This window comes from Erithacus rubecula (assembly GCF_903797595.1).
Source record: "Erithacus rubecula genome assembly, chromosome: 6".
NCBI classification, from domain to species: domain Eukaryota; kingdom Metazoa; phylum Chordata; class Aves; order Passeriformes; family Muscicapidae; genus Erithacus; species Erithacus rubecula.
In genome coordinates, this window is record NC_136688.1 from 59524071 (window position 1) to 59536716 (window position 12646).

Genomic DNA, 12646 nt, shown 5'->3' on the forward strand with positions numbered 1-12646 from the left:
TTGTCAGGTTTGGATCAGTCAGGTCAGAGCAGGATCCCATGGTGGGCTGTGTCCACAGGGAGCTGTGTGTGGGCTGGACTGGGAATGCAGGGGGGAGGGGGGTCTGAAGGGATGCCAGAGCACAGGGAATTCCATGTGGATCTTAGCAGAGGAATTGCAGAATGACTGGTGGGATGTGCAGCAGAGCAGCCTTGGGAAGGGGCCTGGGGGAAGTTCTGAGGCTCTTCCACAGGGAATGGGGCTGGGAGCTCGATGGCATCACATGGCTGAACAGAAAGGATGGAATTCCAGCTGTTTAAATCCCACAAAATTCTGTTTTATTCTGTGATTTTACTGGGGTCTGTAAATCAGTTTCCTTCTCCTATCGATCCACTGCTGGAAATTGTCATAGCTGTGAATTTCACGGCTCAGAAGTGAAATTGTGGAGCTGGGAATGTGCTCTGGAGAGTCATGGAAGCTGAGCTGGGATTTATGCAGGTGTAATAACAGGAATTTCGTGGTTCCCTCACACTTACAAGGTGTAAAGCTGAGTAATTCCTGTACTACAGGTTGTACCTACAAGGAAATTAAAGTAAGGTTCCAGCTGAACTTAACTCCTGCTCCAAATCCTGATCCCACTGACAGCAACAGGATTTGGAAAGGATGCAGCAGCATCAATGCCACTTTTTCTCCTGCTTAATTTCCCTGCTTTAATTAAGTCTTTTCATTTGCATAACGAGTGTGATAATGCATTTAGGAAGATATAGAATAAAAACAATAACGCCGAGTTCATTTTGGAAATGGAAACAAAAAAAAACTGGAATGCAAGCTGGGGGTGCTGAAGGTTTTGTTCAGGGGATTGCCAAGGATTAATAAAAACCATGGAAATCTCTTGTGGTGCTGAGGGTGTGCTGAGTAAACAAAGGGACATGCTCAGTGCTGCTTCCAGGGCTGGGGGGAATCGTGGATTTGGGAATGTCAAGGTCACTTTTGATTTCCTTAAGAGCTGGACTTGATCCTTGTGGATTTTCCAGCTCAGAACATCCCATAATCCACGTGATTCTCATCCCTTTTCTTTCCTGGCCTTGCAACCCCTCCAGCTCAGGGCAAGCCCCAGGAATGGGGTGGTTTGGGATGGGCTGGGATGGTTGGATCATGAAGTTGAGAGTGCCAAGGTTGTGTTTGGTTCCTTTAACTGCTGGACTTGATCCTTGTTGGATTCTTTCAACCTGGAACATCCAATAATCCCATGATCCACATGATTCCCATCCCGTTTCTCTGTTGGCCTTGCAGCCTCCCATTCAGGGCCAGCCCCAAGGGTGGGGTTGTTTGGGGTGGGCTCGGTTGGTTGGACCATGGAGCTGAGAACACCAAGGTCACATCTGATTTCCTTAAGAGCTGGACTCAATCCTTGTGGATTTTCCAGCTCAGAACATCCTGTAATCCTGTGATCCATGTGATTCATATTCTGTTTCTCTGCTGGCCTTGCAAGCCCCTCAGCTCAGGGCCAGTCCCAGGGGTGGAGTGCTCTGGGATGGGCTGGGTTGGTTGGACCATGGAGCTGAGAACTCTGTGGTTGGGTTTGATTCACTTAAGGATGCAATCCCTGAGAGTCCCTTCCAGATCTTCCCATCTACTGTCCTGTGATCCCGTGATCCGTGTGGTTCTGATCCCCTGATCCCTGCAGTTCTGGTCCCCTGATCCATGTGGTTTCTGGTCCCGTGCTCCATGTGATCCCTGGGTTCTGATCCATGATCCTTGTGATCCCTGGTTTCTGGTCCATGTGTTCCCCGGGTTCTGATCCATGTGTTCCCCGGGTTCTGGTCCCTGTGTTCCCCGGGTTCTGGTCCGTGTGTTCCCCGGGTTCTGGTCCGTGTGTTCCCCGGGTTCTGGTCCATGTGTTCCCTGGGTTCTGGTCCCTGTGTTCCCCGGGTTCTGATCCATGTGTTCCCTGGGTTCTGGTCCCTGTGTTCCCCGGGTTCTGGTCCATGTGTTCCCCGGGTTCTGGTCCGTGTGTTCCCCGGGTTCTGGTGCCGGTTCTGAGCCGTGTCTGTGTCCCGCAGCGCCCCCCACCGTGCGCATCGTGCACTCGGGCCTGGCCTGTAACATCGAGGAGGAGCGCTACTCGGAGCGGGTCTACACCATCCGCGAGGGGGAGACGCTGGAGCTCACCTGCCTGGTCACCGGCCACCCCCGCCCGCAGGTGAGTCCCGCCCGCCCCACCTGTCCCGCCCCACCTGCCCCGCCCCACCTGCCCCGCCCCACCTGCCCCTGCCCCACCTGCCCCGCCCCACCTGTACCCGCCCCACCTGCCCCGACCCACCTGCCCCGACCCACCTGCCCCGCCACACCTGCCCTGACCCACCTGCCCCGCCCCACCTGTCCCGCCCCACCTGCCCCCGCCCCACCTGCCCCGCCCCACCTGCCCCTGCCCCACCTGCCCCTGCCCCACCTGCCCCGCCCCACCTGCCCCCGCCCCACCTGCCCCAACCCACCTGCCCTGCCCCACCTGCCCCGCCCCACCTGCCCCGACCCACCTGCCCCTGACCCACCTGCCCCAACCCACCTGCCCCTGCCCCACCTGCCCTGCCCCACCTGTACCTGCCCCACCTGCCCTGACCCACCTGCCCCGCCCCACCTGCCCTGCCACACCTGCCCCGACCCACCTGTCCTGCCCCACCTGCCCCGACCCACCTGCCCCGACCCACCTGTCCCGCCCCACCTGCCCCCGCCCCACCTGCCCCGCCCCACCTGCCCCTGCCCCACCTGCCCCTGCCCCACCTGCCCCGCCCCACCTGCCCCCGCCCCACCTGCCCCGCCCCACCTGCCCCTGCCCCACCTGCCCCTGCCCCACCTGCCCGCCCCACCTGCCCCTGCCTCACCTGTACCCGCCCCACCTGTACCCGCCCCACCTGTCCTGCCCCACCTGCCCCGCCCCACCTGCCCCTGCCCCACCTGCCCCTGCCCCACCTGCCCCTGACCCACCTGTCCTGCCCCACCTGCCCCGCCCCACCTGCCCCTGACCCACCTGCCCCAACCCACCTGCCCCTGCCCCACCTGCCCCTGCCCCACCTGCCCCAACCCACCTGCCCCTGCCCCACCTGCCCCGCCCCACCTGCCCTGACCCACCTGCACCCGCCCCACCTGTCCTGCCCCACCTGTCCTGACCCAGCTGTACCCGCCCTACCTGTCCCCACCACACCTGTCCCCACCCTGCCTGTCCCCATCACACCTGTCCCCACCTCACCTGTCTCCTCAGCCCCTCCCCAGTTTGGGGTCAGGACAGGATCCCACAGGATCTGTGTGGGGGATCCATCCTGGCTGTTGGTGTTGGGTGTTCCAGAGGAACTCCAGGAATGTTGATGAGGTTTTTTTTTGGGAAATCTGCTGTTAAAATCAGCAATATTGTGCTTTAAAACCCCACTGTGCTTGTTTCCCATGGAGGTTGGTAAAAGAGAAGGAAAACAATTATGAGGATGACAATAGTTGGATAAAAACCCCTGAAGTTGTCCTGTTGTGTGGGATCAGATCCCAAATCCAGCTGGATCTCTGGAAGAGAGAACCCAAGAGCTTGGGGGAGTCTCCTGTTCACCTGGACCTGGGATGGTGTGGAGCCCCCAGAGCTGCAGCTGGACAAACCAGAATTAACTGGCAAGAAATCAGATTTTATCAGCTCCAACCTTATTTCATCAAGCTCAAGACTTTTGGCAACTCTTTCTGGTATGGCCCCCTGGACCAGGACACCCCATTAATCAGATATTTTTAATTAGGGATTTGCTTTCCAAGGTGAAGAATTGAATTTTTGCTCTTAGAATTGCAAGGGACAGGCAGGAACTGAGAGCAGGGAATTCTCTGGGAGACATTTGGTGTGAGCTCCTCCAGGAAGGAGGGGTTTGCTGTTCTTCTGCTGTTTATTCCATGATTATTCCAAATTTAAGGAGAAGATTTAAAGCTAAATTAGTGGAAGTTTATTCTGTGCTGGTTTAGGGTTGGTGTTTCCAGCATTCCAAATTTTCCCTGATTTTTCCACAGGTTTCTCTCAGATTTGGGTTGCAAATTGAATGGAAATTGTTTTCCAGCTGCTGTTTGATCAGATGCTGGGTAAAGAGGTTGTAAAATATGGAATTGTGAATTCCAAAAATGCTTTCACACTTCCACATTTCTCAAATTTTCCAGTTATTCTTGGCATGGAAACTCCTTTTGGTTTAAACACTGGGAGAATTAAACAACCCTGGATTGGGAATTTGTAAAATCACAGAATTGTGATTTGAGGCCGCTCGTGATGAGTCTGGGGAGAAAAATGAATTAATGAGAAAAAATTCCATTTTTTTCCCCTTCCCTCCTGTCACTCCTCCTTCCTGCTTTACCAAAGAACACATTCATCCCTTTTTTGTCTTTCCAACATTTTTTTTCTTTTAACTTTGGGATCAATGGATGTGGTTCTTTGGGATCTGATGTCTCTGATCTGCTCCAAGTCATCCTTGCAGTGACTCCCCTCTGGGGGGGCTCCCTTTGGACACAAATCTTCAGATTTATCAAATCTTCCCTTTTTTTTTTTTCATCTCTCTTTGCTGCCTTTCCCACCACGTGCCCCAATTTTTTATTTCCAAGCAGGGAATGTGTTCAGAGTGGTGGTTGCACTTTCCAATTGCTGGAAATTTTCTGGAATTCCTCCTCTAAATTTTCATGGAGTCTTCTCAGCATCCACGAGGTTTTTGGGAGGAATTTATAAGGATGTGGGGATTATTAGAAAGAAGGATAATTATGGATAATTGCTCTGTTATTCCCCCAAATTCACCTCACTCCTAATTAAATATAAGACTGAGCACCCCAACACATCCCTGTGATTTTGAGATGTTCCATGGGATTATTATTTGCCATTCCTGATTTCCCACCTTTCACACCCAGCTTTGGAATGCACCATTAGTTGCCATAGAAATAATTTTCCTGGCTGGAATTTTCCAAACCCTTTATCCCCACTCAGGTGAGGTGAATGCAGCTCTTTTTTTTTTTTTTTCCCATAAATTATGGCTATCAGGAGAAGTTGGTTTGATTTTTGGATAAAATCCTGCAAAGTTTGGAGCAGGATCACCCTGGGGAATGTGTCCTTTTCCCAGATTTTATCCAGGATCCAGGGGTTGGGCTGTCCCTGCTCTCCCAAGGATGTGCCAGGATAACCCTGGACACAAATCAGGGATTTCCTGGATGGAGTGACATTTTATCCCCAATAAATTTGACAAAAATAATAAATAAATAAATAAATAAATAAATAAATAATAATAATAATAATAATAATAGTAATAATAATAACAAAAGTGACAATTTCCTGCCCAGCCTTGAGGAATGTGGTTTTTTTCCTGATTTTCTCTGGGAATTCTCACCAGGTCCAGTCATTGGAAACAAAAAAACTGTGACTTTCCAAAGTGAGCAATGACATTTGGAGCAGAGGAAGAAGCATCTGATGAGCAGGGACTGGTGGGATTTTGTATTCCTGGTTTTCCACTGAAGGATGAGCAGGAAATTCCTGACAGGAGGAGCACTTGGCAGTGCTGGGAATGGCTGGACAATATTTTGGATGGATTTTCCCATCTCAGGGATTCCAGGAGTTTATACAGCCCTTGTTCATCAGCCCAACCTCCCCCTCCTCAGGGTTTGCTTCCCTCTGGCTGGGATTTTTCCAGTGGTTCATCCCCAGGTGCTGTCCCACCTGGGGGGACATTGTCCTGATGGGAATGGCACAGTCCAACTGCAGAGTTGGCAAGGACAGCACCAAATCCTCCCCCAGTGCTGCAGGGTGACCCCTGCCCATCCCAGCATGTCCCTCCCCTGCCAGGTTCTGTCCCCCACTCCTGTCCCCACTCCTGTCCCCATTCCTATCTCCACTCCTGTCCCCGTTCCTCTCCCTCATTCCTGTCCCTCATTCCTGTCCCCCACTCCTGTCCCCCATTCCTGCCCCCACTCCTGTTCCCATCTCCTGACCCCATTCCTGTCCCCCATTTCCTCTCCCCACTCCTATCCGCATTCCTGTCCCCATTCCTGTCCCTCATTCCTGTCCCAAATTCCTGTCCCCACTCCTGTCCCCATTCCTGTCCCAAATTCCTGTCCCCACTCCTGTCCCCATTCCTGTCCCCATTTCCTCTCCCCATTCCTGTCCCCATTCCTCTCTCCACTCCTCTCCCCATTTCCTCTCCCCACTCCTGTCCCCATTCCTGTCCCCATTTCCTCTCCCCATTCCTGTCCCCATTTCTTCTCCCCATTCCTGTCCCCATTCCTGTCCCCATTTCCTCTCCCCATTTCCTCTCCCCATTCCTGTCCCCATTCCTGTCCCCATTTCTTCTCCCCATTCCTGTCCCCATTCCTGTCCCCATTCCTCTCCCCATTCCTGTCCCCATTCCTCTCCCCCATTCCTGTCCCCATTCCTGTCCCCATTCCTGTCCCCATTCCTCTCCCCATTCCTGTCCCCATTCCTCTCCCCATTCCTGTCCCCATTCCTGTCCCCATTCCTCTCCCCATTCCTGTCCCCATTCCTCTCCCCATTCCTCTCCCCATTCCTGTCCCCCTTTCCTCTCCCCATTCCTCTCCCCATTCCTGTCCCCATTCCTGTCCCCATTCCTCTCCCCATTCCTCTCCCCATTCCTGTCCCCATTCCTGTCCCCATTCCTGTCCCCATTCCTCTCCCCATTCCTGTCCCCATTTCCTCTCCCCATTCCTCTCCCCATTCCTGTCCCCACTCCTGTCCCCATTCCTGTCCCCATTCCTGTCCCCATCACTCCCAAGGCTCGGGGAGCAGCAGCTGCCAGTTCCACACGTCATTCCAACCATCTGGAAGCTGCACACTCCGGGATTTTTTCCTCTTTGGAGGCTGCAGCACATCTTCAGGAGGTGCCACCTCCTCCTCCTCACATCCTGCTGCCACCCCTCTCCCCGAGTGCCACCGGAGCACATTCCTCCTCCAGGGAGGATCCAGGAGTGCTCTGGGAGCTGCTGGGGTGTGAAGAATGTGAAGGATCTGTGGTTTTTCCCAGGAAGCAAAGCAGAGGAGGATCTGCTTTTAGGAGCCCTGGAATTTCTCCCTGCCTCTGTTTGGTGGTGTTTTCATCCCACCTGTAGGAGTTGGGTGCTGCCCTTGGAGCTGCCAGGAGATCCCAGTGGATTCCTGGGGCTGTGAACCCAGAGCAGAGCCAGGGAAATGCTGCTCCAGGGGGGGTGTGGGCTTGGAAAATCACATCCTGCTTGCTGGGAATTGGGGTGGCCAAAGGGGGTGACCCCAGTGTCACAGAGCAGGGAGTGGCTGGGCTTGGAAGGGGCCTTGAAGCTCATATTTACATATAAATATATATATAATTCATGGAATCATGGAATGAGTTGGATGGAAAGGAACTTAAATCCCACCCAGTGCCACCCTTGCCATGGCAGGGACACCTCCCACTGTCCCAGGTGTTCCAGCCTGGCCCTGGGCACTGCCAGGGATCCAGGGGCAGCCACAGCTTCCCTGGGAATTCCAGCCCAGCCAGGAATTCCCAATTCCCAATATCCCAGCTAAACGAATTCCCTGACAGTTTAAAGCCATTCCCTTTATCCTGTCACTCATAAATTCCTTGGAAAGCACCGAGCTCTCCCCCTGAACACACCCAGGTAACTGTGGCACAAAACCCCCTTAATTATTTCAAATGCATCCCCCTAATTAGTCCCTGTGATTAGTGGAGACACTGCAGAACAAGATCCTTCTTTCTCCTTATTAATGCTCAAAAAGAAAAAATCCTCATTCCCTGGCACTCCATGCATTAAAACAGAAAAAGCAGCATTCCCAAAAAAACCCACAACAATCACCCCACATTCCCCTCTCTTTGATCCTCAGACATAAAAGGCTCAGCGAGGCAAAGTGTTTGATTTTAATTGATAAGGTTCTTATCAAGTGCTGATGAAGCTGAGGGGAGGGTGGGGGCAGCTGTTTTCCCACCCCCTCCGCAGCTCCTCGGAGCAGTAATTGGAGCCTTGTTAGGAAAATTGATGCTGATTCCATCTGACACTCCTCAGTTCACGGGAAGACTTTACAAATGTTCACTGAGCACCTGACAAAACCCAGCCTGACTCATGACTAAATTAGCCTGGATTTTATGCTGGGGAAAAGGAGAAAAAATAAAAAAAAAAAAAAAAAAAAAAGCCTTTCCTAAATGTTTGACTCGATAAAGCTCCTGTTCAGCAAGGGAAAAATGTTTCCATCCTGCTCCAGCATGAAAAGCAATCTGTGATTAAGTTTTACACGACGTTTGTGCTGCTCCAAGGAGTTTATTTGATGTTTTCTCCCCCGAGAGCAGCACCTGGATTCACACCTCTCCAGAGCTCCGACTGCCCTGCTCTGCCTGCCAAAAATCCGGGGCAGGAATCGCAGCATCCTCAGCACTCCTGGAGCTGCACCAGGATTTTTGGGAATGAGCACATCCTGAGCTCCAATCCTGGATCATGTCCCTTCCATCCCAAACCATTCCATGAGTCCATTGCAAGATGATAAATGGAATTAAACACCTGTGTTGTTTTATCCTGAATAACTGGAGCAGTTCCTGCCAGTTTTCCAGGTTCCTGTGTCTGCACAAGGAATGTGTTTGCAGCTTCCTAAAAATGGCTTGGAAATGCTGAGGGAAAGAGTCAAATCCAGACAAAAAGAGGTTTAATCCAAAGAGATTAAATCCAGGAAAAAGCAGCATCAGGGAAGGGAAGTTTGGGTTTCAATCCCACTCCCTCAGCTGGGAATATCAAACCTGGACTTGTTACAGCCTCAGCAATCATTGGGAATCTCATGGAGCTGGGAATGACATCCAGGTTGGGGAGTGGCACCAGAGCACTTTCATTTGGATATTTGGGCAGCTAAAATCTGCCAGAAATCCCATATGGAAAATTTCCAGTGCTCACAGGGGCAGGACTCCTATTATTTTAAGGAAAACAGGGAAAAAAAATTCCAGATTTCCTGAAATACGGCCACTTGTCCTCTGAATATTTCCCATCTGTTTTCTCCCCTCCCAAAGCTCTGCAGTGTTTTGTTTTCCCTTTGTGCTGTCAGCTTTTATTTCCCTGTTTCTGATGGGCTCAGGGAAGGCTGGAGCAGCAGGGCTGGGAGAACCAGGAGCTGTTTTTCCATGGGTGAGGAACACTCGGATCTCCCAGCACAGGGATGGGGGTGGTTCTGGAATAAAGGCTGGAGCTGGGAGCTCTGCCTGGAGAGGAATGGGTTTGATGAGTACATGGATAATTTGGTAACCAGGGAAACCAGCAGCTGATGCAGATCAGCTGGGGCTGATGGAGAAGTGCTGGTGCCTTTGGAAGATCTCCCAAGGAAACGCCAGGGAGCTTTTCCTGGGGGATAATTGGGAATGGTTCCCATTGATGTGGAAGGCACAATGTCCAGGAGATCCCACCTGCAGAGCAGCTCCAGCCCTGGGGACAGAGCAGGACCTGGAGCTGCTGGGGTGATCCAGAGGAATCCAGGGAGACCCTCTGGAGCCAGACTGGGAGAGCTGGGAATGTTCATCTGGAGAGGAGAAGGGTCCAGGGAGAGCTGAGGGCACCTAAAGGGATCCAGGAGAGCTGGAGAGGGGCTGGGGACAAGGGATGGAGGGACAGGACACAGGGAATGGGACACTGCCAGAGGACAGGGATGGGTGGGATATTGGGAATTGGGAATTCCTGTCTGGGCTGGGATTGCCAGAGCAGCTGTGGCTGCCCCTGGATCCCTGGCAGTGCCCAAGGCCAGGATGGACGTTGGAAAGCCTCTTTTTCTCTATTATTTTTCTTCCTAAAATCCAGTGAATCTTAGAATTAAAATTAAATATTTCCAGATCATTCCTAATTTGTACATCCCAGCAGTCTGAGGTGTCCCTGCCATGGGATGGGATGGGATAATGGGATGGGATGGGATAATGGGGTGGGATAATGGGATGGGATAATGGGATGGGATAATGGGATGGGATAATGGGATGGGATCCATGGGATGGGATGATCCTAAAATCCCTCCCAACCCACCCCATTCCAGGATTCTGTGATCCCATGAACTCCCAATGCTCTGGAGTTTGTTTGGTTTCAATTTTAAGGGAAGAAATTCTGTTCCCAAGACCTCGCCCAGCTGAGGAGTGGGATGGGCAGAACTGGGACAATTTGGGATTTTCCTGCTGGGATGGGATAACGACCCCTGGGGTCCTTCTGGGATGTTTCATCTCCATGCTGACATTTCCATGGATGACATTTCCTCATGGACTGAGCTCTCCTCCATCCTCTGGCACCTGGGAATGGTTTGAGAAGCTCCACTTGGATTTTCACCTGAACTCTTGGATGCTCCAATGGAGTTTTTCAAGCTGGAAAATCTTTTTCTGGGAAATTCCCAAATATTGCTTTCTAAGGCCTCCCCTCTACATCTCCCAAATTTTTGTGCAGCTCAGCTGCTTGATTTTTAATTTATTTTAATTTTTTTGGCCTTTAAAAATAAAATTCTAGAACCCTGAGCTTGAAGAGCAGGAGTTGAATTTGAAATAAATCCAAATATTTAATCAGGGTCAATATTTAAAAGTAATATTTAAAAGCAAAGGGAAAATACTTAAAAATAATTTTTTAAAAATCCCAATTTTTCTGTCCCAATTAAATTATTTCATGCCAGGTCATGGTGCTGTCCTACAGTCCCCCAGCACAGATGTTAAAATAAAATAAAACTAAATATCGATTGTTCAGATAAATCAGGTTTTCTCAGAAAAAAACAAAAAAACCCCAAAGAGTTTTAAAATCCTCATTTAGGATGTGACAGCATCTTCACAGAACAGTTACTGTGGTTTTTTTCTCTTTTACTCTATTATTTTTCTTCCTAAAATCCAATGGATATTAGAACTAAAAAATAAATATTTCCAGATAATTCCTAATTTCTTTTTACAGAAAAATCTTGCTGCACTTGGGCTTCTTTCCTGAGTTTTCCTCCTTGTTTTTGATAATTCTTAATTTCTGTTTACAGAAAAATCTTGCTGCATTTGGGGATTCTTTCCTAATTTTCATATTACAATACTAGATATGAAAAATAAAATATTTCAAAATAATTCCAGAAAAAATCTGCACTTGAGAATTTTCCCATTAATTTTCATATTAGACTATCAGACATAAAAAATTAACTATTTCCAGATAATTCCTAATTTTTTACAGAAAAATCTCACTGCTGCTCTCTGTTTTCTTTTTTTTTTTTTTTTTACATTATTTTTCTTCCTCAAATCAAGTGCATATTGGAATTAAATATTAAGTATTTCATCATAATTCTTCATTTCTTTTTCTAGAAAATTCTTCTCTGAATTTTCCTCCCTATTTTTTATTAATTCCTAATTTATTTTTCTGGAGAAACCTCGCTGCACTTTCCTGAATTTTCCTTATTTTCGGGTCGTTTTCCTCCTCCCTTTCCAACAGAACACCCTCGTTATCATTTTGATCATTAATATCAAATTTTTAAATAATTCCAGCTCCATTCTGGGCTGAATCCTGGATCCTCCTGCAGATTTCGTGATCCAAGGAGATAAAAATAACAAGTGGGATTTTTTTTTTCCCCCCCTCACACTTCCCATATGTCTATCAATCAAAAATGATAAAGATATTTCTGACTCTCAGGCTTTAATGGTGTAATTAGGGCTAATTGCATGTTCCAATGATTACACATATGAACTCTAATTACATAATTGCAGACAATTATGCTAATTAGGTAAATACATCGTTAAGGAGAAAGCTCTGGCAAAATCCGGGGAATTTGCACCAAAGCCAAAGGAAGTGGAAGTGGAATAAAAGAGAAATAATGCTGCAAGTTTGGGAAATCCAGGAGCCATTGCCACGTGTGGGATTGGGGTGGAATGGTGGTGTTGGGAAAAGTCTTGGACTATTTTGGAATCCTGGAATGGTGTTGGGAAGAGCCTTCAACTTCTGGAGAATCGTGGGATGGTTTGGGTTGGAATGATGGTGTTGGGAAAAGCCTTCAGCAGTCATGGAATCATGGAATGGTGGAATTGGGAAAAACCTTGGAGTGCTATGGAATCCTGGAATGGTGTTGGGAAGAGCCTTCAACTTCTGGAGAATCGTGGGATGGTTTGGGTTGGAATGATGGTGTTGGGAAAAGTCTTTGATTATTATGGAATCCTGGAATGGTGTTGGGAAGAGCCTTCAAGTTCTAGAGAATCATGGGATGGTTTGGGTTGGAATGATGGTGTTGGGAAAAGCCTTAGAGTGCTATGGAATCTTGGAATGGTTTGGGTTGGAATGATGGTGTTGGGAAAAGCCTTCAGCAGTCATGGAATCATGGAATGGTGGAATTGGGAAAAGCCTTGGAGTGCTATGGAATAAAAATCCAGGAAATTTGCACCAGAGCCAAAGAAAGATGAATTGAAAGAAAAGAGGAAAAATCCTTCAAGGCTGGAAAATCCAGGAGCCATTCCCCTGTAGGGAACTGGAACGGTTTGGGTTGGAGTTGGGAAGAGCCTTGGAGTGCAGTGGAATCTTGGAATGGTTTGGGTTGGAATGGGGTTGTTGGGAAAAGTCTTTGATTATTATGGAATCCTGGAATGGTGTTGGGAAGAGCCTTCAACTTCTGGAGAATCATGGGATGGTTTGGGTTGGAATGATGGTGTTGGGAAAAGCCTTAGAGTGCTATGGAATCTTG

The 12646-nt window shown here is 49.3% G+C and overlaps 1 protein-coding gene across 2 annotated transcripts in view; it reads left to right on the top strand.

Annotated features, from left to right (window-relative positions):
* Window positions 1–12646, top strand: part of MDGA2 (MAM domain containing glycosylphosphatidylinositol anchor 2) — a 196376-nt gene that overhangs the window by 57169 nt on the left and 126561 nt on the right. For both annotated transcript variants that reach the window (XR_013774537.1, XM_079307819.1), the window contains exon 2: window positions 2043–2182. Coding sequence is in view for 1 of the 2 variants with exons in the window: in XM_079307819.1 (XP_079163945.1) it covers window positions 2043–2182 (140 nt within the window). In the remaining variant the exon portion in view is untranslated. The remainder of the gene's footprint in view (window positions 1–2042; window positions 2183–12646) is intronic.